General features: G+C 41.9%; 1 protein-coding gene and 1 long non-coding RNA gene across 4 annotated transcripts; both read right to left on the bottom strand.

Annotated features, from left to right (window-relative positions):
- Positions 1-300: 300 nt before the first annotated feature.
- On the bottom strand, positions 301-26,815 carry PTGR1 (prostaglandin reductase 1). 3 transcript variants are annotated; one of them, XM_019454207.2, is made up of 10 exons: positions 26,659-26,815; positions 24,495-24,610; positions 23,040-23,085; positions 21,062-21,118; positions 16,433-16,600; positions 12,488-12,605; positions 11,608-11,763; positions 8,528-8,636; positions 4,547-4,665; positions 301-552 (listed from the first exon to the last, which is right to left on the bottom strand). In XM_019454207.2, the coding sequence occupies exons 2-10, from the start codon at positions 24,598-24,600 to the stop codon at positions 442-444; spliced, it is 990 nt and encodes a 329-aa protein (XP_019309752.1). In that variant the 5' UTR covers positions 24,601-24,610; positions 26,659-26,815; the 3' UTR covers positions 301-441. The 3 variants fall into 3 exon arrangements, with proteins under 3 accessions (XP_019309752.1, XP_019309753.1, XP_019309754.1); XM_019454208.2 differs by lacking the exon at positions 26,659-26,815 and adding an exon at positions 26,238-26,471; XM_019454209.2 differs by lacking the exon at positions 26,659-26,815 and adding an exon at positions 26,020-26,126.
- On the bottom strand, positions 587-3,606 carry LOC128778630 (uncharacterized). Its single transcript, XR_008424307.1, has 2 exons — positions 2,631-3,606; positions 587-2,366 (listed from the first exon to the last, which is right to left on the bottom strand). It is a non-coding gene; the product is annotated as an uncharacterized LOC128778630 (long non-coding RNA).
- Positions 26,816-27,139: the final 324 nt, after the last annotated feature.

Raw genomic sequence — 27,139 nt, forward strand, 5'->3', positions numbered from 1 at the left:
CTTCAAATTCACTGATTTCTGCAGGGAGATAACTAACACTTACTGGGTACCTAATATAGGCCAGGCATTATGCTGGTATTTTAAATAAATTTATAATATGTACATAACGCAGATGTTACTATCCTCACTTTACAGATCGGGAAAAAAAAAAAAAAAAAAAGAACTCCAAAGTCACAGAGGCAGTAAACTTTTGGCCTCTAAGCCATTGTTTTCTCCCTTAACCTAGAAGGAGCTGTAGTAGGCAGTGACATGACCGGCCATTGTTCACTATGAAATTTTCACTCTCTGTTGCTAATTACATACCACTTAAATGTGTTTTATTAGGTAGATCAAACTCATTACAATTTTTAGATAATGAAGGCAGTATATATTTTTACTAAATGGTTAAAAAGATGTGGTAATCATCCAAATGAATTCTAGATTCCATGTGTCTTTTTTTTTTCATGCTTTCACTATTGTTTTCCCCAAATTTTCACCTTTCAGCATTCCCATAAACGCAGCTGGCATGTTTTCAAACCCTTCAGTGATGTATTCACGATACTGGATTTTACCCTGTATCAAAATGACAACAAATATAACAGATTAATTTCGTATTCTGAATGATATACTTTTCTCATCATAGCAACAAATTTATCAGGAACATCATTATCTTGGACATCTAAGAGGGAGGCCCAATCCACCATGAGCGTATAGTCAATCTAGTGGCATGAGCCACAAAGTACACATAAAAGTTTGGTAACAGGTGTTAGGTCACAGTATAACAATAGAAGAAATGTTACAGGAAGTGATTAAGCAATTTATAAGTAAATCACATGGAAAAGTTTAATAATGTAATGATCTCAGAAGAAGTGGAAGAAGATGGAAAAAGGGGCCTCCTTCCAGAGTATTATCTACTTTAATCCTTCCAGTAGCTTCATGATGTAGCATCATTACCTCTCTTTGACCCCTGAAGCGGCAGAGCCTATTCAGGAATTGTAAATACCATGGCAATCTAATAGTTCGCCCTCCCTTCAAGCCCAGATTCTTTCAATATGTGTTGAACATTCACTTAGGAATGTGGGAGGGAAGGGTTTATTTAGTGAGGGTTTTTCATTTCTCTGCTACAAGGCAGTCTACTAAGTGGAACTAATTTACATTTTCAAGGTTTTTATAAAGGGTCTTCTGTGGAGACTGGAGTTACCGGATACCACTTATTTTCTTAACATATTCCGGTGATGGCTTAGTACCTTTTATGAATTTATGGAGGGACAATTTGCTTGGGGTCACTCAGCTAATTGATAAGTACGGAGGCTGGGATTTGAGGAGGCCTTGACTAGGAAGCCCCAGCTCTTCTGTTCTTAAAGGAGGCAAAGAACCTGTAAAGGGGCAAACGCTGTAATCAAAAGTTTATAAGTTAAAAGTAGAGGATGAATACTAATATATAGGTGATAATAATATTGTAAATTAAGGTGCAGAATACAGGGCATATTGAAACCCTTTGTACCATCTTTGTGATTTTTCTATAAATCTAAAACTATTCTAAAAGAAAAGTATATTTTCAAGAAGAAAAAGAGATGAGAAAAAAAAATAAGTAGTTGAGAGAGAAATTAGGCCAATTCACTAGTTACTGAAAACAAAACTGTAATTAGGTCCACTCTGTTAGAAGGAGGCATTAGGAAGACCAGCACAGTGGTTTCTTGTTGTCAGTTGCCATCATGAGAGGGCTAGATCAGATTTCACCAACAGGGACAAAGAGGCTCCACACTGGGAACTTGAAAATCATTCAGCTCTTCCCAGCTTCCTGGAAAGAGCCCAGCTCAGCACTCCAAGCGTTGGACTGGGAAAAACACCAAGCTCCAGTGGCTGCCAGAGGAGCAATCTATTTGAATTGGGAAAGGATGATAAAGCCAAGAGTTTAGAAGTGTGATATCACTTTTCCCCTCCAAAACTAAAATAATGCCCCTTGGTTATTCAGAATTCTGTTGACTAAAACTGCAAATTGTGAAAGATGGGAAAAGTATCACAACATAGGACAGGATTGGCTTCTTCCTGTGGATTGAAAGCCATGGCTATAGGAAGATGCCAATTTGGGACTTGGAAGAGCCACAGCCCCAAATATATACCTCTCCAACATTTATCCAACAATACTCATCTAGAGTTTACATTGATTCAGACACTATTCTAGGTGGTGGGGATACATCAGAAAAAAACGCATGAATGTTGCTGCCTTCATGGAGGTTACATTCTCACAGGAGGGCGATGGGCAATAAATATACATGAATTATAGTATACATCATGTTAAAAGATAATAATTGCTATGGGTAAAAGATAAGGAGGATCAAGAATGGAGGGGGACTGCAATTTAAAATAGGGGCATTAAGGGGCGCCTGGGTGGCTCAGTCGGTTAAGCGTCCGACTTCAGCTCAGGTCACGATCTCACGGTCCGTGAGTTCGAGCCCCGCGTCGGGCTCTGGGCTGATGGCTCAGAGCCTGGAGCCTGCTTCGGATTCTGTGTCTCCCTCTCTCTCTGCCCCTCCCCCATTCATGCTCTGTCTCTCTCTGTCTCAAAAATAAATAAATGTTAAAAAATAAATAAATAAAATAAAATAAAATAAAATAAAATAAAATAAAATAGGGGCATTATGGGGCACCTGGGTGGCTTAGTCAAGTTAAGTGTCCAACTTTGGCTCAGGTCATGATCTCGTGGTTCATGAGTTTGAGCCCTGCATCCAGCTTTGTGCTGACAGCTCAGAGCCTGGGGCCAGCTTCGGATTCTGTGTCTCCCTCTCACTCTAACCTCTTACCTGCTCACACTCTGTCCCTTTCTCTTATTAATATTTAATAAACAAATATTTAAAAAATAATAAAAAATAAAATAAAATAGGGTCATTTTAAAAGTTGCCTCATTCAGAATGTAGTTATGACTTGAAGGAGATGAGTGAATTAAGGAAGCAGTTACAGAGGGCAGAGGGAAGTGGGGAGGGATTGGGCAAAGAAAGCAAGGGGTGAACACTAAGAAATGAAATTAGGTAATGGAGGCCAGATCATGTACAATCTTGTAGGTTTTTTTTTTTTTTTATTAGTTTATTTTTGAGAGGCAGAGAGAATCAGAGTGCCTGTGGGGGAGGGGCAGAGAGACAGGGAGACACAGAATCAGAAGCAGCCTCCGGCTCTGAGCTGTCAGCATAGAGCCCAATGCAGGCCTGAACTCACAAACCGTGAGATCAAGACCTGAGCCGAAGTCGGTCGCTCAACCAACTGAGCCACCCAGGCGCCCCTCGTAGGTTTTATTGTAAGTGAAATGGGGAGCTTTGCAGAGTTTTGAGCATAAGAATGACATGGTTTGATTTATGCCTTAAAAGATCACACTGGCAGCTGTGTTGGGAATTGTCTGTTGGGGCACAAAGTTGGGAGGCCAGACAGAGGCTACTAGGCTAAATAAGAAGGTGGCCTGGACCAGGGTGGTAGCAGTAGAGGTGGGAGAGCTGGACAGATTCTGTGTATATTTTGAAGGCTGAGCCACCAGAATTTCCCAACAGATTAAATGTGGGTCTGAGAGAAAGAAAGGAATCAAAGATGATTTCAAGGTTTTTGGATTGAGCAACTGGGGGAGGGGGAGGGGTGGAGAAATGGTGAGGTCTGTATATGGAATGGATTTGGCAGGAAAGATCAAGACATATTTAGTTTTTGACGTGTTGAGTCGAAGATGTGTATTACACATCTAAGTGCAGCTGTTGAGCAGCCCAGAGCCCTGGGGAGAGATCCAGGCTGGAGACAGACATTCAGGAGCTGTCAGCATACCAATGATATTTAAAGCAAAGAGCCTGGATGAGCTAAGTAAGGGATAGACAGACTGTGGGCAGAGAGGAAAAGAAGTCCAGTTACCATACCTTGGGACACTCTATTATTGATCTGCAGAGGAAAAAAGAAGTTAGCAGAGGAGGAGGTCCTCTGAGAAGGACAAATCTGTGAGGAAAACCAAGAGCCAAGGGAAGGCAAGGGAAGAAAGTGTACCAAGGACAGTGTGATCACCTCTGTCAAACACCCCCCAGAGTCAAGTGATACTAAGAACTGACCACTGCAGTTCACAATCAGGACATCATCAACCTTGACCAAAGCAATTATGGTGGAGCGGCAAGAGTACAAAAGCCTGATATGTGGGTTCACAGGAGAATGGAAAGAGAGGAACTGCAGACATTGAGTGTCAACACTTCCTGGGGCATCTGGGGGGCTCAGCTGGTTAAGTGTCCCACTTGGGCTCAGGTCATGATCTCATGGTTCCTGAGTTCAAGACCTGCATGGGCTCTGTGCTGACAGCTCAGAGCCTGGAGCCTGCTTCAGATTCTGTGTCTCCCTTTCTCTCTGCCCCTCCCCTGTTCACACTCTGTCTGTCTGTCTGTCTATCTCTCTCTCTCAAAAAAAAAACCACATTAAAAAAATGTGGTATTTTGTTCTAAAAGGGGGAGCAGTGAGATGGACCTGTATTTGCAGTGGAAATGAAGCCTATCGTGTCAGAAGAGAATGGGATCCAGTGTACAACTGGGGGAGTGGCTCTGGAGCTCCTCACCTCTAAGACCCATGTCAGCAAGTCTTTCAGAGCCTTCTGACGGACATCTCCTTGCCAGCGGGTGACAATGAACCCTTCCATGCGGAGTTGCTGATAGATGATATTCTCTGGGGGTGGGCCTGTGAAAGAGGAGGACACATTTAGGTGACAGGGTCCAGGGAGGTGGCCGTGGTGAAAACACAAGCAGTATAAGTCACATCACTGTTCTAGATTTCTCCACTCTTTTCTGATCCACGAGGTTGTCCAAAAATCAACATGCCCTCTGTGGTAGACAGAATAATGGTCTCCACAGGTGGCCATATCTTAACTCCCAGAACCTATGAATGTGCTTCCTTACATGGCAAAAAGGACTTGGCAGACATGATTAAGTTAAGGGCCTTTATTTATTTTTTTAATTTTTTTAATGTTTATTTATTTTTGAGACAGAGAGAGACAGAGCATGAATGGGGGAGGGGCAGAGAGAGAGGGAGACACAGAATCAGAAGCAGGCTCCAGGCTCTGAGCCATCAGCCCAGAGCCTGACGCGGGGCTCGAACCCACGAACCGTGAGATCGTGACCTGAGCTGAAGTCGGACGCTCAACCGACTGAGCCACCCAGGCACCCCTGTTAAGGGCCTTTAGATGAAGAGATTATTCTGTATTATACAGGTGGGCCCAATATAATCACAAGGGTCCTTGGAAGGGATGCAGAAAAGTCAGAGTCAGGAAAAAATATGTGATGATGGAAGTATAGATTAGTGTGAAAGAGAGAGAAAGAGAGACTTTGGAAGATTCTGTGCTGCTGGCTTTGAAGATGGAGGTAGGGACCATGAGCCACAGAATGCAGACAGCCTCTAGAAGCTGGAAGAGGCAAGGAAACAGACTCTCCTCTTGAGCCTTCAGAAAGAATTCAGCCCTGCTGATCCATGTTAGACTTTTGACCTCAAAAAATATAAGGCAATAAATCTGTGTTGTTTTAAGCCACTAAATTTGTGGTAATTTGTTACAGCAGCAATAGGAAACTAATACACACTCAGTCCTTGCACAGGCCAGGAAGCCAGGGAATGTTCAGCCTGCACATGCCAGAAGCAAGGCCCACCAAACACTGCCCAATGGCAGTCCATAGAACACTGTTCTATGGAACAGAAGTGGGTCCTGAAGATAACGTGAAAATGTTCCCGTGCTAATCAACCATAAATACCCTGATATTCCCGACATGTAGAATGTTCTTTTTCAGAATCACATGGAAGGCTTATGAAAAGAGATTGCTGGCCCCTCCCCCAGTTTCTGATTGTGGATATGGAATGGGTCCCAAGAATCTATATTTCTAACAAATTCTCAGGAGATGGTGATGCTGTTAGTCCTGGGCCCACACTTTGAGAACCACCAGCCTAGAAAAAGTACCAGCCTACTCTGCAGCCTATCAAAAAGGTAGTACTCAGGGCCCCTGGGTTGCTCAGTCAGTTGGGCATCCAACTTTGGCTCCGGTCGTGATCTCATGGTTCATGGGTTCGAGCCCCATGTCGGGCTCTGTGCTGACAGCTCAGAGCCTGGAGCCTGCTTTGGATTCTGTCTCCCTCTCTCTCTGCCCCTCCTCCACTCACACGCTATCTCTCTCTCTCTCTCTCTCTCTCTCTCTCTCTCAAAAGTAAATAAACATTAAAAAAAAAAGGTAGTACTTTTCTGTGTGAGAGAGAAAAGGTTGTGTTGGTTGCCTGGCTTATTTTCCCAAGGATCCTGAGTGACCACAAACTGAGGGAATGACACCTGAACATAGTCTTAAAAGTTTCAGGAAGTCAGGTGAACATGCCCCTGAAACCTCAGCACCAGATGAGCTGAGGTGACTGGCAGAATTTATTTGCGGCATCCTTGATAACTGGCATCGCTCAAGCTGAAAGTTCCTACTCCCTTCTTTGGAGAAAGTCACATTAGCAGTCAGAAAAATAAGGCCTTGTCCTGAACCAAAAGAAACTGGTGCAAGAGGAGTGAGATATGAGGGTGACACAAGACAGCAGCACGTCCAAATGCCAGGTTGCTCTTGCAGAGAGGGTGCTTCTTTAGGAGATGCACACCAACCATATTTCTCTTTAAGTTAAGAACTGGAATCCTCATTTCCTCTCTTGGAAGAGGATGAAATACCATTTTTGGGCTTATCCACCCTGATGGGAATATAGTTTCTTTATTGGGAGCAAGAAGAATGTGGCATTTGAACGTGGCATTAATGCTGGGGCAAATAATTACCTCTGAGCGATCCTAACAGTGATATATGTTAGAATTTCTGGAGCTCAGAGGCAGGGCAGGATCTCACCTAAAATGAATGGACAAGGCCAGCTGATGTCTCAAAGACCTTCAACTTCCAAACTCTAATTGCTAACAAGACGAGATCAAGTTACTGGGCCCAAATATTTGGCTGTACCTTATTGGACTATGGTCAAGAAAATGCATCCTGGTGCTTTGCTCAATGGACAGGCAGAAGATTTCCCAGGATTCTAGCTTAGCTTCAATTAGAAAAATAGAGGGGGGAAAAGTCCATAGCAATAAGACTGCCAAGTGCACCTGGAGTCTTTTTGGAGATGGTAGTATCTTTGATTTTTCCCAGCCCAAGAGGGAGTCTGCAAGCTGTCCTTTCTCAGTCCCTTCCACTCTCGCTCACCTGTCTCAGTGCAGTTGTGGGATTGTTAACTAGCAGGGCTGTAGGGTTTCATTCCCATGAGTGAAGCCCATCACAGAAGCCCAATTTATTTATGGTTATCATCCCAGATCTTGATAATAATCTCTAAGATTCCTTTGCTCTTTTTTTTTTCTTTTTTTGGACCACAGGTCAATCTATAATCTCACCAACAGCACAAAATCGTTGTAGTAGGAAAGGACTCTGTACGAGGAGTGCAGAAGGTCTGTCTTTGAGTCTCTTGCTAATAGGATTTAAAGAGCCTCTGGCCTTCTTGCCCATTCATCTGCCCATTCATAAAACAAGAGGCCTGCACAACATCTCTCAGAGAGTTAGGATTTCACAAATAAAGTTCTCTAGTTGATACTGCTTTTGGACCTTTGTGGGTATGAGGAGGGCAGAGGGCAGTCTCAGCATAGGAGAGTGGAGAAGTGGAGATGGATGCACAAAAGAAACAAAATAAGGACAGTCCAGGAACAGAGGGGCAATGCATGCTCCTCTCCCTTTCCATGGAAATTGTCAGTCTGGGGGAGCCAGTGTGTCCTGAAGCTCTAGGAGGCACTGCCCTCCACTGTCGGAAGGAAATGGCGGCCTGTTGTTTGCTTCACCCACATTGAGTCATCCTCTCCGATCCCCATTCCTCCGGCAACGTTCTGAATATAAAGAACCCTGATATTGTACCAGCCAGACCAAGGTGTTCTGTCTCTAAATCAAAGCATGGCTGTCTTTTCACAACTTTGCCCAAAACAATAGGTAAACAATTAAAACTTTTAACAATTATCAACATTTCTTCCCTATTTTCAGATTCTGTTATTTCTCTATATCAAAATCTAACATAAGTTATTTAGCACAAACATATAAAAATACATGGTTTTAGTTTAATAAACACTACTTCATCAAGAATATCAGGAAGTCTGGGGAGCCTGTGTGGCTCAGCCAGTTAAGTGTCCAACTTTGGCTCAGGTTATGATCTCGCAGTTCGTGAGGTCAAGCCCCAGGTTGGGCTCTATGCTGACAGCTCAGAACCTGGAGCCTGCTTTGGATTTTGTGTTTCCCTTTCTCTCTGCCCCTCCCCTGCTCACACTCTCTCTCTCTCTCTCTCTCTCTCTCTCTCTCTCTCTCTCTCTCTCTCTCTCAAAAACAAATAAACATTAAACAAATTTTTTAAAAAGAGGAAAAAGGAGAAAAGTATTTTTTAATTATTTTTTAAAAAGAAAATTATTATCAGGAAGTCTTTTTAATATTTTGATAGTCACTGGCCTATATACCATATCCATGAATTTTCTCCTTGCCCAGTCTTTCTACATCTGTGATCGTGTGCATGAGCTCATTACCTGGGGGAAGTGGGCGAGTAGTATTATACACAGAGATGGCCCCACAAATAGCAATCCTTCCAAACTTCTTCATCTGGGGGATAACAATGTTGGAAAACTCTCCACCTACCTAAACAGGATGAAAAAAAAAAAAAAACAAAAACAAAAAAACAATCCACTTTAATCTAAACACTAGAAGATTCAGGAGAATCATTAAGTCACAATTCCCATTTCATAACATTTATTTTAGAAGGAAAAAAATCAGACTGAATTAGCACAACAGTGCAGAAAATTGCACTTGAAAGGGACATGTGAGGTTGGACATTTCTGTTTTACTGTAGGAACATACCATATATAACTTATACATTTTACTTTATTATATTTTGGGGTTTTCTGACCAGTTCAATAATCTCTTTGCCCCTATCTAAAACCATGGAAAAAAATAGTCAGAAGACACATCAAGAACAAAGTTGGAAGACTCATATTTGACAATTTCAAAACTTACTACAAAACTGTATCAATCAAGACAGCATGGGAGCAGAAATATAGATCAACAGAGCTAAGTTGTAAGTCCAGAGATAAACTCTTACTTTATGGTCAATTGATTTTTGACAAAGTCCCAACACAATGAAATAGGGGAAAAAAACAGTCTTTTCAACAACTGGTGCACAATTACTGGCTATGGTAAAGAATGAAATTGGACCCCTCCTTACACAATACATAAAAATTAACTTAAAATGTATCATGGGCCTAAATGTATAAGCTAAAGTCATAAAAGTCTTACAAGAAAACATAGGAGTAAATCTTTGTGACCTTGGATAAGGTAAAGCCTTCTTAGACATGACATCAAAAGCCCAAACAACAAAAGGAGACATAAATCAGCCTTCATCAAAATTTAAAACTTCTACAGGGCTCCTGGGTGGCTCAGTTGGTTAAGTGCCCGACTTTGGCTCAGATCATGATCTAGTGGTCTGTGAGTTCGAGTCCTGCATCAGGCTCTGTGCTGACAGCTCCGCGTCTGGAGTCTGCTTTGGACTCTGTGTCTCCCTCTCTCTCTGCCCCTCCCCTCCTCGCGCTCTGTCTCTCTCTGTCTCTGTCTCTCTCTGTCTCTCTCTCTCTCTCTCTCTCTCTCTCAAAAATAAATAAACATTTTTGAAAAATTTAAACTTTTGTGCTTCAAAGGACACCATCAAGAAAGTGAAAGAAAAGAAAAGAGAAGGTGAAAGACAACTCACAGAATAGGAGAAAATTATTGCAAACCATATTCAGTCAATCCTCATTACTGGTATATTCCGTAGTTGAGAAAGAGACTACTTGCTAACATTTATTTATATCCCTCAAATCAACACTCACAGGGCTTTCCTGCTCATTTGCAGACGTGCCTAAAGCAGTGAAAGATGCACAAAGTTCCCAGCTAAAGTAAAAAAAAAAAAAAAAAGTCGAGGTTCTCTCTCCTTTTTTCACCTCTCCCAGAGATTACCAAGAGGGGAAGGCAGAAGGGCACAGTACAGAGTAGTTCAAAAAGCTCCAGCTCTGGGGTTGGTTGGATGGGGTCTGAATCCCAACTCTGGGAGGATCAGTTTGTGGGGCAGCCGTAGGCAAACTTCTTAACACTTCTGAACCTCCTTTTCTCTTTTAAAAAATGAAGAAAAGAAAAGCTGTAGGAAGAGTTGTTTCTAGGATTTAAGATTGCAATGGAGGTAAAATATATACATGTATGTACATACTTGCCCTAGAAGCAATGCTCGTTGTTCGTGGTGACTTGATAGAACATAACTACCAGGAATACTGAGAATTGACTGTATCTGATGAGGGACCTATCATAACTCTTATAAAGAACTCTTGGGTGGGAGAGAGCCAAAGCATAAGAGACACTTAAAAACTGAGAACAAACTGAGGGTTGATGGGGGGTGGGAGGGAGGGGAGAGTGGGTAATGGGTATTGAAGAGGGCATCTTTTGGGATGAGCACTGGGTGTTGTATGGAAACCAATTTGACAATAAATTTCATATATTAAAAAAAAAAAAAAAAAAAAAGAACTCTTGGGGTGCCTGGGTGGCTCAGTTGGTTGAGTGACCGACTTCGGCTCAGGTCATGATCTCATGGTCCGTGAGTTCAAGCCCCACATCGGGCTCTGTGCTGACAGCTCAGAATCTGGAGCCTGCTTCAGATTCTAGGTCTCCCTTGCTCTCTGCCCCTCTCCCACTCATGCTCTGTCTCTAAGAATAAATAAACATTAAAACAAATTTGAAAAACTCTTAAAACTCAACAAATTGAAAAATGGGCAAAATATCTGAGTAGACATTTCTCTAAAGAAGATATATAAATGGCTCATAAGCACATGAAAAGATGCCCAATACCATTAGCAATTAGGGAAATGCAAATCAAAACCACAGTGAAATACGACTTCAAACCAACTAGTATAGCCATAATCAAAATGATAGTTAGTAAGTGCTGGCGAGGATGTAGGGAAATTGGAACCCTCATACGCTCCTGGTGAGAATGTAAAATAGTGCAGCCATTTTGCAAAATAGTTTGTCAGTTCCTCAAAATGTTAAATATGGAGTCATCACATGACACAACAATTCTACTTATAGGCATATACCCAAGATCATGAATGTTCACAGCATTATACGTAATAGCCAAAAGGTGAAAATTACTCAGATGCTCATCAATCGATTGATGGATAAATAAAATGTGGTATATCCATACAATGGAATATTATTTTTCAGCCATAAAAAAGGAATGAAGTACTGATACATACTACAACATGGATGAACCTTGAAAACATGCTAATGTACAGTGTAAGAAGCCAGTCACAAAAGGCACTTTGGGGGGGAAATGGGGAGTAATTACTGAGTACAGCATTTCTTTTTGGGATAATGAAAATGCCCTAACATTCATTGTGGTGATGGTTATACAATTCTGTGAATATGCTAAAAACCACTGAATTCAACACTTCAAAATGGGTGAATTATATCTCAATAAAGCTGTTTTTTAAAGGCATATGTACTTTATATATTTTAGATGGAACTCTAGAAGGCTATTCCCTTGTATAGTACTTTGTTAGTAAGTAAGATATTAAGTCCATTTCGTGCTTACGTTATCAAAATAACAATCGTAACCATCAGGAGAGGCTTTTTTCAAAGTTTCTTCCAAAGACTCTACTGTTTTGTAGTTAAAGGCAACATCATATCCAAGCTTTTTAAGGTAGGCAACTTTTTCATCAGACCCTGCTGCTCCAACAACTTTGCAGCCCTAAATGGGGAGAAAAAATGGAGACCATTTACAAGCCAAAAGCATGGACTAACTCACCTTCCTAGCCTAGTATGGTCAGGTTCCCCAAGAATACCCTCTTAGGTACTGAACCACATACATGAAGATACCATAATGGGCCAACAGACCCACAGGTGAAACTGGTCCCTGAATCAGCCTACAACCCAACGTTAACTTTAGCTTGTCTCTGACCAACCAACAGATTCTGGTCTATGTTTATATGGTTTACAGCTCGTTTCAACTTACTGACTTGACAACCTATTCATCTGACTCTCATTTCTTTATTTTGGGTCTTCTCTTGCAGTGACTTGCATGCTATCTTTTGGAACAGTAGTGCTTTAGACGATAATTTGGGCTCAGCTCTGGAACTCTCAGCCATCTTGTCACTTCTCCTGGTGACTTCCCCTTTATTCTTTGATTTGGGCTCAAGCATTGGACTAGATAGAACCTGTCTAATCATAGAATCATAGAGGAACTGGAGAGCATTATGAAAAGCACTTTCAGGATGAGCTAGAGATTGTATTGGTACACAGAGAGTAGCACTTCAGAAATCTCTCTTGCATTCTCAATGTATCTTCAACTTCCAAGCAAGACCCACTAAGCAAAACTCCCTGAGATCAGAGAAGGTCTGCTCTATTCACTGTTGTATTCTCAGTGTACACTGTGGGTATTGAGTAAATGTTGGGTAATGGAAGAAGACACTTACCTTGAGCTTAGCTATCTGGCCCACAGCAGAGCCCACTGCTCCTGCTGCTGCATTAACCATCACTGTTTCTCCACCCTTCACACCACAGATGTCAAGTAGGCCAAAGTAGGCTGTTAGCCTGAGGGAAGAAAATTAAAGATATGTGGGTTGATTTGTGGCTTTCTCTTATAAGTTGTTCAGATATATCCTGAAGACCTTCTCAACAGCCCAGTGCCATGGGTCCAATAAAAGACAGAAAATATAGGAATTGAATATTACCAGCCACTAATGGTCCACCTCCTCCTTCCTTGCTCCTAGATAGGAATAAATATGATGGGAACCAGAGAAGAAATGGAGAGTTGGTTGGAAAGGCGCTGCACCCTGTCTATCCCTAGACCAAGTCTCAAGAGCTAAAGAAGATTCTAGGACTCTGGGGGTCCTAGAATAGAGAGCTTGTGCCTCATTCCTATGTACGCCCTGGGGAGATGGTGAACTTCATGGGGAAAGCCTCCATGTCATCATGGTGCCATAACCATAGAGCAGATGAGAGGATCCAAGAGAAACACCTTGAGTTTTCCATGGCTCCTAAGTGGTATGGAAGAGCTTCTGAAATTTCCCCATCTCATCCTAAGTGAGATGTTGAAGTTAGCTTGCAGGGAAAAAACTATGGGGTCTGCAAAGATACAGCTCAGATAGTACTGACAAGAACTGAGTGAAGAAACCACCAGCTTGGATGGCCAGCTTGGAAGGGGATGTCACTGAGGACTCAGTGGGAAAAGTTACACTTTGAAGCAGGAGAACAGCCAAAGACTAAGATAGATCAAGACCAAGAAGTTATTGGGGCACCTGGGTGGCTCAGTTGGTTAAGCGTCCAACTTCGGCTCAGGTCATGATCTCACAGCTCATGAGTTCGAGCCCCACGTTGGGCTCTTTGCTGTCAGCACAGAGCCCACTTCAAATCTTCTGTCTCCCTCTCTCTCTGCCCCTCGCTTGCACTTGCTCTCTCTCAAAAATAAACATTTTTTTATAAGTTAAAAAAAAAAAAAAAGATCAAGAAGTTGCTGTCACCCCCCTGCTGACATGGAATCTGTTAGCCCTGGAAGCTCTGCATCAATCTTGGGGAGAAGAAAAAGAAAATTCTGAGTTGAACCTGAACAATGTGAAAAACCACTAAATTAAACTGAGGCTCTGCTTTACTACACAAGCCAAGATGCAGGCTTGGGATAGAGATGAAGTACAGCAATAGAAAAATTTTAAGTTTTATAATCACGCCCCTGAGTCTGAGTCAAAGAAATCTATATCCACTGTGGCAATTGCTAAACCACTTGCAAAATTTCAGACAAATTCATGTAAAGTTGTTTCTATAAGAAACAAACTATACATTAGCCTTTGCCTATATCCAGGGACCCATTAGAGTTGGACATTAAAGGCAAGGCAGTGAAAGGCATAGAAATCTACACATTTTCTGAGGACCCAAAAGCTAATATTCCCAGTAATTTTCAAAAGATGAATGGAGCACCATCTGCCTCAGAATCACCTGGAGTTTTATTAAAAATTTAGATTCCCAGGCCCCACACCTCAGACCCACTGGTCCAGAAATACTGGGACATGAACATCTGAATTTCATAAGAGTAGGTGATTCTTAGGAATTTAAGCAACTGAGAACCACCACCTTAATGAATGCCAAAACCGAAGCACACTGGGTGAGCTAGCATAACCTCAAAAGAGAAGAAGAAGGTGCATTTTCTGATTATATCATTCCACTCATGACAATCGTTACCACCCCCCAACCCCGATCTCCCTTCTAGAAACCCTAAAATCACCTCTCAATTAGACATACTGCCCTAGGAGACACAAGGCCTCTCCCAAACATCATATCCGTTTACAAGTAAAATGAAGAAGCCAACAGTAAAGCAATCTTAGAGGAAAGAAAAATTAAAGGTACCCTTGGGACTAAGGGGGACTTAACATATAACAGTTTGGAGAGCAAAACACATGAACTCCTCCAGCTTAACTGAGAAAACAGAGGTCCACTGAAGGAAATAATGCAAACCTGGAGGGAATGCTAAATCTCTGGAGCCTGGACAGCTGAAAGGTACCCTAGGTTTCAAAGTTCAACTTCTTTTTTTATAATGTTTATTTATTTTTTTTGAGAGAGCGAGCAAGAGGGGGAGGAGTGGGGAAGAGACAGGGAGAGAGGGAGAGAATCCCAAGCAGGCTCCACACTGTCAGGAGAGAGCCCCACAGGCTCACAAATTATGAGATCACGACCTGAGCCAAAATCAAGAGTTGGACGCTCAACCCATTAAGCCACCGAGGCACCCCAAAGTTCAACTTCTTTTATGGTCTATAGCAGAAGTTCTAGCACTCTTGAAGTGCCGACCCATCCCACTGGTAAGTAGTCCAGAAGGCAGGAATTGCTCAAAGAATGGGCAGTGTGTCACTAGAGAAGGTTAGAAGCATGGGATAATGCCTCTCCCTCAATCAGTGAGAACCAATGGTATGAAGTTGATTGTTTATGGAGTAAAAATGCACTCCTTGGGGGTTTGGAACAGGGTGAATGAGAAGTACACACAAATGAGTAAGTTATCCTCTGTTTTAGGATTCAAATCTCCTAATATTTTACAGATTACTTTCTCCCCATCTAAGTCATGGGAGACTTGCTCCAAGGTTTCCTCATGTCTGCCTTCACCCCTGCATTCCTACACCTGGCTCACAACTTAGAACGACAGGTGGGATAACAAGGTGGGAGGAGAAGCTCTCCCTCGTAGAGGTTATGGGGCAGGTAGGCAGGACCTGGAAGTGCTATAATTCTATTTAGTGCTTATTTGAAAGTAAGAAGGGGGCGCCTGGGGGGGCTTAGTTAAGTGTCCCGCTCTTGATCTTGGCTCAGGTCATATCTCAAGGTTCGGGAGATCAAGCCCTGTGTTGGGATTCTCTCTCTCCCTCTCTCTCTCTGCCCCTCCTCTGCTCATGCTCTCTCTCTCTCTCTCAAAAAAATAAATAAACTTTAAAAGAAGACTAAAAAAAAAAAAGCAAAAAGGTATTAAGCACCCTCTAATTTCACATTAATTTCAACATTGCCTCTTGGTCACGGCAATACTAAGAAGTTCATAATCTGAGTGCAATATGAAGTTGGGGTGTATGGGACTGGTTTTTGCTAGAAGCTGATCATTTGAGGTATACATATCCAGTTCATTCTTTAGAAGTCCTTCAAATTATGAAAAAGAAGGAGGGAGGGAGGGAGGAAGAGATCAAATAACTTAGAGAAAGAAAGGAAATACATGAATTTCAGGCTAAAAAAGTTTTGGGGGATTCCAAAAGGAATTCAATTGACCTTGCTTCTCCAGGCCACAAAGGGAAATTTGGAGCCTAAAGTACAGCTGAGATAGGATGAACTGACCAGGAGTCTTCCTGAGGGACAAGGCCAAAGGACTCTTGTGGAGTTTAAGTCTGTGTCAGCTGAGTGACTGTGCAACCATACTTGTGATTCATCTCATTTAAACTTCAGATCTCTTTATACCTCAGGAGATTCAGATGTGCATAGGGAAAGGTGAGGAATGAGAGACAGCACAGAAAAGCCAAGGTATATTGAATTCTCTTCCCCTTTTTAAACTCTGAAATGGAGACAGAGACCCTGAAGCCAAGACCCTTCCAGGGACAAAAGGAGCTGGTCCCTTTGTGTTACCATTTGCCAGCTGCTAAAGAGGGATCATGCCCCATGCTGTTTCTCACTGCCGCTCTCTGGTTCTGAGGGTCTCTGGCTGGATTTTTCCCTTTCTTTCCTTTAGTCCAAGGCCAACTCTAACCCATCTTATTCCCTTCTCAGTCCCATCATTTACTCTAACCAGCCCCTGAGCCTAGAATGTCTTGGGTCTCTTCTTGTTGACCACATTCTAGACAAACTATTTTGGAAAACCAGAATGTCAGATATTCAAATAAATGAAACATACCCATGAAACTCACCCTGTCATGCCAACTGTTCCCAGAGCCAAAGACACTGGTAATGTGTCTGGCCACTCTGCAGGCAGTTTTTCCAGATCTTTCCCATCAGAAATGGAGTGAGTTGTCCAGCCTGAAGAAGCCACTACCATAGTTCCTGTTGGGAAGGCTGAGTTTTTACTTTCCACAACTCTGAAAGATAAAGCACATTAAGATGTGGGAAACCTCTTTTCTTTCAAGGGAGTTAGGATGCTGCATGGTTAGTATTCCTAAAAGGGCATGGAAGTTAATATTCCATGATTGAATACCCCACCACATCTCTCCATCTTATTCCTAGCCATTGGTTTCTCCTCCTCCTTGAGAAAAAAATATGGGCCATTAGAGAGGAACTCTCTGAACTGGTTCAACATCTGTCTCTGTCCTCACCCACTTCTCTTTAAGCAAGAGGTGTACATCCTCTGGTTCAAGGTGTTCTGTTCTGTTCTTCAGGGGCCACCCTCCATCTCCTAGCCCCTCCTCTCTCCTGAATATTTAACATTGTCCTCTCCACTGCCCCCTTTCCCTTTTATATTCAAACTTCTTCACTGCCCAATCACTTGACAACCCAATGCAACATGGCCTCCACCCCTGTTACTCCACTAAAGCCACAATTTCTGATTGCAAAATCTAGTGGACACTCTTCACTCATCATCTGATTTCACCTTTCAACTGTATTCAGCACTCTGGGCTACCCAAACTCTTCTTCATTGGTTTCCACAATACTACCTTCACTGGGCTTTTTGCCTCTCCCTCTAAGCTGCTCCTTTCCTGTCTCATTTGCTGATTCTTATTCTCTCATCTTCTCCCACTGTTACCATTTTTTTTACTGTCTTTCCCTTGATCATAAAATTATGTAACACATTTATTTTAGAAAAGTTATAATATATAAAATAAAAAATCAGTTCTAATCCCATAATACAAAGATAACTGCTAATATTTTGGGATATGTTATGGCAATCTTAATGATATATTTAAAAATGTGTATTATAAGAATGCAAACTGGTACAGCCACTGTGGACAGCAGTATAAAATTTCAAAAAATTAAAAATATAATTACCATATGATTCAGTAATTCCACTACTAGGTATTTACCAAAAGAATGGGAAAACACTAATTGAAAAAGATATATGAACCTCTATGTTTACTGCTGTACTATTTACAATAGCCAAACTATGGAAGCAACCCAAGTGTCCTTCCATAGATGAATGGAATAAGATAGATACACACACACACACACACACACACACACACACACACACACACAATGGAATATTCCTCAGCCATAAAAAAGAATGAAATCTTACAATTGCAACAACATGGATGGATCTACAGGGTATAATGCTAAGTGAAATAATAAGTCAGTCAGAAAGACAAATACCATATGATTTCACTCATGTGTGGAATTTAAGAAACAAAGCAAATGAACAAAGAAAAAAAAGATACAAACAAAAAAATAGATCCTTAAATATAGAGAACAAACTGATGGTACCAGAAGGGAGGTGGGTGAGGAGATGGCTAAAATAGGTGAAGGGGGTTAAGAGTACACTTATTGGGGTGGCTGGGTGGCTCAGTCGGTTAAGCATCTGACTTGATTTTGGCTCAGGTCATGATCTCCTGGTTCATTGGATTGAGCCCCGCATTAGGCTCCATGCTAACAGTGCAGAGCCTGCTTAGGATTCTCTCTCTCCCTCTCTCTGCCCTTCCCTGCTTGTTCTTTCTCAAAATAAAGAAAAAAAAACTTTTTTTTAAATTTTTAATATTTTTGAGAGAGAGAGAGAGAGAGAGAGAGAGAGACAGAAAGAGAGAGAGAGAGAGAGACAGAGCACAAGCAGGGGAGGGACAGAGAGAGAGGGAGACAGAATTTGAAGCAGGCTCCAGGCTCCGAGCTGTCAGCACAGAACCTGACACGGGGCTCAAACCCACAAACTGTGGGATCATGACCTGAACCAAAGTCAGGTGCCCCCAACCGACTGAGCCACCCAGGCCCCCCAAAATAAATAAAATTAAAAAAATTTTTTTTTAAAAGGAGTACACTTATTGGGATGAGCAATGAGTAATGTATAAAATTGTTGAATCACTATATTGTAACTAATATAACACTGTATGTTAATTATACTTGAAAAGAAAATAAGTGCATTTTAAAAATGTTTATTATATATATTTACATAATTGAAATCACCTTATGTTTTGCAAGCCAGCTTTTCTCTCTCTACACTAGCATATATGACTTATACTTTTTCTCACGTTAGTAAGACTCCTTTAAAAACTGAAATGAATTTTAGGGCGCCCTTCTGGCTCAGTCAGCAGAGTGAGCAACTCTTGATCTTGGAGGTGGGAGTTGGAATGCCACGCTAGGTGTAGAGATTACTTAATAATAAAATCTAGGGGCGCCTGGGTGGCTCAGTTGCTTAGGTGACCAACCTTGGCTCAGGTCATGATCTCACAGTTTGTGAGTTTCAGCCCCATGTCGGGCTTTGTGCTGACAGCTCAGAGCCTGGAGCCTGCTTAGGATTCTGTGTCTCCCCCTCTCTCTACCCCTCCCCTGCTCACGCTCTGTGTCTCTCTGTCTCTCAATAATAAATAAACATTAAAAAGAAAAAATTTTAATAATAAAATCTAAAAAAAACCTGAAATGAATTTATTATACCAGTATTAGACACTTAGGTTATTTCTAGTATTTTCTAAATTATACTTCAATTAATATTCGTAAATATGAATTTATAATTTTCCTAGGCAATATTTCTATAAATGGAATTACTAGGTCAGAGACTATTAAAACATTTGTTAACTCTTGTTGCATGCATATTGCCAAATTCTTTTCCAGAAGGTTATGCCAACTTTTGCTTCCACCTTCAGGGTATAAGTGTATCATAACAACATTTCCATCCCTGAGTACTGTCTTAAAAAAAAAAAACAAAACAGACAACTTTGCCAATTCAGCAAACACAGACATATGTTGTTCATATCTTTGATCATCAGCAAGAAATGTATACAACCTATATGAAGAAAATGGTTAATGGGCCATAAGACAAAGATGGATAAATGGAGAGGTATACTTTGTGCCTGGAGAAAAATGTACTAAAGATAACACATTTCCTCTAAATGAATCTATAAAGTCATTGAAATCCCAAAAATCCAAATATAATTTCAATAAATGGTGTTATAACTGGCTTGTCACTTGGACATAAAATAAATACTTCACCCATATTCCAAAATAAAAATTAAAGGATCTGAAGATTTAATTATAAAAAATTAGCATATAAAATACCAGAAGAGAGGCACCTGGGTGGCCCAGTTGGTTAAGCGTCCAACTTTGGCTCAGGTCATGATCTCATGATTCATGAGTTTGAGCCTGGAATTGGGCTCTTTCCTGTCAGTGCCAGTCCACTTAAAATAAAATAAAATAAAATACCAGAAGAAAACATGAGTAAATATTTTAGTTATTTTGGAGGGGAGGATGCCTTTCTAATGATGAAATGAAACCCAGAAGCCACAATTACAAATATTAATAATTGTATCACATAAAAATTTTAAATTATGACTGGACACAGGGGAAAGATAAAGATAAAGACACAGATATTGGCAACACTCCTATTCCTAACATATAAAAAGGCTTGTACAAATCACTAATAAAAGATAAAAGACCTAAAGGAGGAAAGGAAAGGACATAAACATAATTCACAGAAAAAAATTGATAATTAATTTACAAAAAGAATGTCAACATCACTAATATGAAAGAAATGGAAATTAAACTAAACATGAAATATCAACGTGAATTCACCTCAGATTGCCAAAATTGATGGTAAGCAATGGGCATTTATTTGGTATGAGAAAGGTTCTTTAATACTATCGGTGGGAGTGGATATTCATACAATATTTTTGAAGAGCAATTTGACATTAAATCCTCAAATTAAAAATGTGCATCTCCTTTGACCTAGGATTTATGCTTCTGGGAATTTAATGTGAAGCAATATTTATCCAAGTAGGCAAAGAATACACAGACATGCACATAAAGATGTACGTATATTCCCTGCAGAACTATTTGTAATAGAAAAAACAGGAAACATTTGCTATCAGGAATAGATTACTTAAATGACAGATAACAGTGGAATAATTTGCAGCCATTAAAAGGTAGGTATTATATTTATATACTATCAACAAAAGATATCCACATTAAGTGAGAAAAATAAATTTGCTGAAGGGCATATAATACTGCTAGTTAAGAAAAATTATAGACATTGGTTTGTGTACTGAACAATTTTTGAAATAAGAATACATTAACAATAGTCATCTCTAAGGCTCAGATGATGGGGGAACTTTCAGTTTCCAAAATAAAAAATGGTGGTTTATTGGAATTTTTACTATAGTCATAAACTGGACAAATGCAATTTTTTAACTAATTAAAAGCAAGACTAGCAAAGTGAAATTGCAGTGATGACAATCTCACAGTCGTCCCTCCCCCACAGGAAAGGGGCAAGATGTCCCAAGTTGCTTCCAAGGTCAGTGAGTGAACCATACAGGCTGAAGAAACTGTAGGGGCGATGGACAGACTCAGGACCCAAAAGAAGGTAAAAGAGAGATGTATTTTTCAAGCCCTGGGACAAATAGAAATACCTGGCCACTTGCTGCCCCATCATCATATCACCCTCCTTCAATCTTTTGGCTGCCACTCTGGAAAAAAAAAAAAAAAAATTCTTAATACATAAGAGCATCAAGGGAAAACCATCTTGAGTTTCAAGCCAAATGGAAAATCAGTGGGAAAGTGTGTGCTGATACTTGAAGGTAATATAACTGGGTGAAATGCGGGAGAGCTGCTAGAAGTAAGCAGTTCTGCTCTGTGACCCCAAAGAAGCATTCTGATATATTTTTCTGGGAAATGAACATGAGAATCTTACCATCATATTCCACTGGGGTTGAGTTTCTACCAATGACTTAAAAGATGACAAAGACACCACTGGGTACTTGTTACTCAAATCACAAGCTGTGATGTTGTGATTTAGAATTAAAATTATTATATTCTGTCTATATCCTGTTTCTGGCAGAGCACCTAAACCCCTGGGATTTCCTAATTAATGAGACTGATAAAGGTATCTTTTGTTATGTTAATGAAGTGACTTTTGGAAAGCACCTAAGGATGGGAGCTGGTTGCCAGAACCAACCATGTGATTAGAGGGCTGTAACTTTCATTTCCCTTATCCAGATCTCAGGAAGGGGAGAGGGACTAGAAGTCAAATCAGTTGCCAATGGTTAATGATTTAATCAACTGTGCCTATGTAATGAGCCTTCATAAAATACATTCAGAGAGCTTCTGGGCTGGTGAACACAAGGAGATCTGGGGAGAGTAGTGCCCTTGGAGGGGGCATGGATGCTCCTTACCCCTCCCCACATACTTTGCCCTATGCATCTCTTCCATGGGACTGTTCCTGAGTTATATATCCTTTTATAATAAACCAGTAATCTAGTGAGTAAACTAGCTTCATGAGTTCTATGAGCCACTCTAGCAAGGAAGGTGTCGTTGGAAACTCCAAAGTACAGGTAACAATGTGGACTTGAGTCTGGCATCTGAAGTGTGTGGGGGCAGTCTTGTAGGACTGACTCCTTCACGTGTGAGATCTGACACTAACTGTAGATACTGTTAGAATTGAGTCGAATTGTAGGACACCCAGGGGTTATCAGAGAATTGGTTGGTATTGTGGGGGGAAACCTACAAATTACAATTATTATTGCAGAATCATACTAGCCACACATAAAGGGATGCTAGTTAACATTTTGAAACATTTTTTACATTAAATTTGAATCTCTATTGATCAGCTCTGAAAACAATAATTTTAAAGAATGATGACTACATTATTTACCTAGGCAAAAACCACTGAGAAGTTAGTGTCCCATGAAGGCCTTTTATTCCCTCCCCACCCCCCCCAAATTGTTTCCTGAGTACACACATTTGATTACAGGAATACAGGTAAATGGAAGTCAAGAAAACCTTATTTTAGTCTTACCATCTTCCTCTACACAAATAAGTGCCAGTAGTAAAATGGACAAATTGGATTTGTCTTAATTTTTTGGGAAGCAATTCTGATGAGCAATTTGAGGCAAATTGTGTACATTAAGATAGGAGATGATGGTAAAATACAGGGGCAGAGTAATTCCTCGTCAACCTTCTCACACCTTTGCTGGCAGAATGAGCATCCATGAATCTTATCGCTGATATTATACTGGGACAACAGGGGGAAATGACAATCAGTTGGATATTTGAAAAGATGGACTATTTCAGGGGCGCCTGGGTAGCTTAGTCAGTTGAACATCTGACTTCAGCTCAAGTCATGATCTCATGATTTGTGAGTTCGAGCCCCGCATCAGGCTCTGTGCTGACAGCTTGGAGCCTGCAGCCTGCTTCAGATTCTGTGTCTCCCTCTCTCTCTGCCCCTCCCCCGCTCACACTCTATCTCTCTCAAAAATAAATAAACATTAAAAAAACATTATAAATTTTTAAATTAAAAAAATTAATCAATCAATTAATTAAATAAAAGATGGACTATTTCAAAACAAGGTCCCAAACACAATACATGAATTTTTAGGAGGAAAATAATACCTCATGTAAGGATCCACAGTGAGGAACAAAGCTTCCAGCAGGACCTCTACAAAATAAAGCATTCCATAGGCAATTAGATACTCAACACTCGATGCCTTCCTTGACTTTGGCACTCTAAATAAACACAGATAACCTTTCTGCTTCAAGGTTGCCCTTCCATCAGTACTTTCTATGGAAGAGACAAGAGGGGCTCTCACATTTGGTCCAGCCCAGATCATCATCATCATCATCATCATCATCATCATCATCACGTTATTTATTCAGCACTCCATGCTTTACATGGATTATTCTAGATGATATTCTCAATGATTACTGTTTTCATTTTATTTAGGCCTAGGTTAAGGAACTTGATCAGGGTCACATTTGTAATCACTATGTTACAATGATCATATAAGGTTTCACTAACAGCCCCCATCGGTATTAAAGAATCTATATTTTGTTGCAGTGACCTCATGCACACATTCTCTGGAATTTTGAATCTGAGTCCTGGCTACCCCAATTTAGATGGGACTGAACTTTGCCATGCTATTTGATTGCATGTCCTTTTCTCAAAGCCTGCCTACCTACCTGTAAACACCTTTTATTGTCTGTTCTACAAAGCTAATCTCCAAACATGTTACGGCATGTGCTGCCATTTCTCTCCCCTAGATTTCTTTAGGTTTACCTTTTCCTTTCACTTTCCCTAAGGGGATGGGAGACTCTTCAATGAAGGAAGAGGGTTTATCCCTCCTGTCTGTGTACAGGATAATCTGAGCTTTGCACACAGCTGCTAGGTATTGCTTTCCCCACTTGCTTACCCCATCATCAGGCTTGCCAGGACAGAGAGGAAATCCTCCCCAGAGTCTGGTCAAAGTCATGAACAATGTACCCAACCATGAGTTTCAATTATGCAGGAAATCAGAGGGATCCCACATGACATGAAGGCTTCACACAAGAACACCTTGAAAAAGTCTCTGTGGCAGATTGCAAAATTGTCACAAATGCCTTCCATCTCTTTGTGTGGGGTCTCTTTGCCATTCCTCCCATCAAGAAGTCTATTTCTCAATCCTTGAATTTGGACTTGGCTAATGTGACTTGCTTTGCATATTAGCAAACATGATATAACTAGAGGCATGAAAGTACTTGCACATTGGAGCCTGCCAACTCCTACTGTTCTAGATCAATGAGGCCACTGTGAAAACAAAGAGCTCAAACCAGCCTACTAGAAGAACTGAGACACACACCTCAGCAGAAAGCTTGCTAACCACCAGACATGTGAGGGGGGCCCATCCTACATTAAACAGCCCAGATGAGACGTGAAGAGTTACCACCAACTTAACCCAGCCCAAATTGCCAACCCACAGAATTGTGAGCAAATAATGATTGTTGTTTGACATCACTAAACTTTGAGGTACTTTTGTTATGAAGCAAAGGCTAACCGATACAGTCTTTTCCAACTCAAATCTTAGGACTTACCTCCATTGTTTAAGGGTGGGAGTTCAACTGTTTTCAACTCAAAGTTACCATGAGTGGGGCTGCCTTCAAAGTGCTTCTTCAGGGTCCAGCTCTTAGCATAAACCATCCTGAAGTTCCTGGAACACAGTAAAGATGTAGTCAGCTACCACGAAGTGACTGGATTATTAAGACTTCCTAGCCATTGCAATGAAGACAGACAGGAGGGTCTACTCATCATCTACTTCTCTTCATTATCATTTAATACCAACCACATTTATTATTTATTATATTTCTATTGCTGTGCAAAACACTTCAAATGCATTATCTCATTTTATCCTCCTAAGTTCCCTATTAGATAGGCATTATCACTGCCAGTACCAATGAGGAAACTGAGGCTTCCTCAGAACTCTCCAAGGCAAGGGAAAATGTAAACCAACACAGAAATTCTTCTCAGCTACCGCTAGGGTTTCACCAGGACACTCGACAGCCACCTCATGTGCAAATATTCTGTTTCTCACCTCACATAGAGCGAATCCTGAGAAAGAGGGTCAGACACAAAGAACCGAAGGGAGGAACACTCACATCTTTCAGTCTGATAAAGCAACGTTCTAAGGCAAACAGTCTCATTCTGCTGAACGCCACGGCGTGGCGCTGCTGCTCTGCTCAGTGGTGAATTTACTCTGGCACCAAAAGGGAAATCCAGGGTTTAAACTTGCCTTCACAGGGAACCAAGAGAGATGATCCAGGCTGCCCTGAGCTTTGGGATCAGGACATTTTGCTTGGACCGATCTACCCCGCATCATGTGGGAGCCTCTCCTTCCTCACGTGTGTACTGCCAGCTGACAGGCCTGTCCCCCAGCAATGTAAGCAGAAAAAGGGGTTGACGGATATAAAAAGCTGAAATAGAGCTTTGCCGACACAGAAGTCATTTTAGGCCCTCCTGACACTACTTACCCAAGTGCACCGCCTTCAGAATTTCCTAGGAGGTGTTAGAATTACAAAGGAATGCAAAAACCTCGGAAGTTAAGGATTTTATGGAAACAAATCGTCTTTGCCGAGCCAGAGAATAGCCTAACCTTATCGGAGACGATAAATCAATGCCAAAGCTCCCAGCGCTGTTTCAAAAGCAAATATTGACCTCATGCACTTGGTTGGGCTGTTCTTTGCTAGATTGAAACCCTTTGAGCACTCAAATTCCGGGCTAATTGGAGCCAGAGAACTGACGATGCCCACCCTTGCTGACCCTCAAGACTTCAATCAACTAGGACCTGGACTCCGTCGACTCAGGATGACCTTTGCCCCAATTCATAATGAATTTGCCTTTGCAGAGCCCCTTCATGAATATGCATGTATCATTAGCTTAAAACCTCCTCACTTTTCTTGTTCGGGGAGACACTACTTTGGGAAACATCCCTGGTGTTCTCCTTTACTCGCAAATAAAATCCTTCCTTTTCCTATTCTTTGCAGTCAAATGCTCTACCCCTGAGCTATACCCCCTACTTTTCCTATTCTTTGGCTCGGTTGTGTCTTTTCACTGAACACCCACCAAGAGGCGACCCCAGTTTAGGGTAACAGCAGGGCCCTGGACATCTCTGCATTGCCAGGGGAGCGATCCCGGCGGGCGGATCCGTAGTCCTGCTCTTCTACTTCTTTTCCCAAAAAGGCAGCTGAGAGCGAATTCTGAACTCGCTGCCAGTCCAGAAGCCCCCCACCCCGGAAAGAGCGTGGCCGAAGAGGCCGCAGAGTTCACGGAGTCCCACCCACCAGAGGGAGATGTCCAGGTGCAGAGTCCGCAGGCGCGCTCGCTCCTAGCTTCCCACCTCGTCGGCCTGCACACACCCGTGTCCACTAACCGAATTCCGACCCCTATCTTAATTGTCCTTCCACACTTGTCCCAGTTCCGCGGTTCCGCAAGTTACTTGGCCAGCCGCCGCCGGGGTTGGGCAGCTATGCTGAGAGCCCGGAATGCAGACAGGCCGTGCCCTTCCCTCCAGTAGGTCTCTGATTTCTCCAAGAACGTGCTGGGACTGGGAGGAACCGATCCGGACATCTGGCTTTCTAGTTTCCTCCTAGCCCAAGACTCAGAGGTTATGCAGCAAGAGGTGAGGGAGAGCAACGGGCAAACGCTCCACAATAGGGAATTCTAGAAAATCAGCAGGAGAAAACGGTGAGGATGTTTACTTACGAGAATACGCGGGCTCCACTACCTAGACACAGAACGTGTTTGAGGTTGTGCAGCGGACCTTCCACCTTAAATCCAGGCGGGTCCCGGGGGAGGGTGGGGTTTCCCGCAGGGGCGGAGCTGCTCCTGCGAGAGTGGTGGAGCCCGGGCCCGCAGAGGGCTCCGGAAGGGAAAGCCAGGATTACCCACAAGTGTGTGTGTAGGGCGTGATTCCAATGATAATGACCTCTATTGGAGCCCTGACCAGGTGGAACTGTACTTCCACTAGCGTCCTAAGTGGCAATCCGGTGGAAAGACGCCGCGTAGAAGAACGAGCCTTGGCGTCCACCGTTCAGGAAGGAAAGAGCCAAACGCAGGGTCCCCCGGCCGCCGCAGCCCAGGTCTGGCCCAGTGCTGCTTTCCATCCGCAGGATCCTCCTCAGATCACAGCTTGCCTGGTGTCCACACCTCCACCCCATGCCCAGTCCCCAAGTCTCCCTAATGA

This window comes from Panthera pardus, unplaced genomic scaffold, assembly GCF_024362965.1.
Source record: "Panthera pardus isolate Hobbes unplaced genomic scaffold, ASM2436296v1 HiC_scaffold_20, whole genome shotgun sequence".
Lineage (NCBI taxonomy): Eukaryota > Metazoa > Chordata > Mammalia > Carnivora > Felidae > Panthera > Panthera pardus.

Bases quoted from the DNA above. Each gene is read 5' to 3' on its own strand.
- PTGR1 (XM_019454207.2), bottom strand. From the start codon at position 24,600: ATGGTTTATGCTAAGAGCTGGACCCTGAAGAAGCACTTTGAAGGCAGC. The intron at 11,764-12,487 runs GTAAGTGTCTTC...CTCCCCATTTAG, and splicing joins GCCAGATAGCTAAGCTCAAG to GGCTGCAAAGTTGTTGGAGC. The intron at 8,637-11,607 runs GTAAGCACGAAA...CATCCTGTTTAG, and splicing joins ACGATTGTTATTTTGATAAC to GTAGGTGGAGAGTTTTCCAA.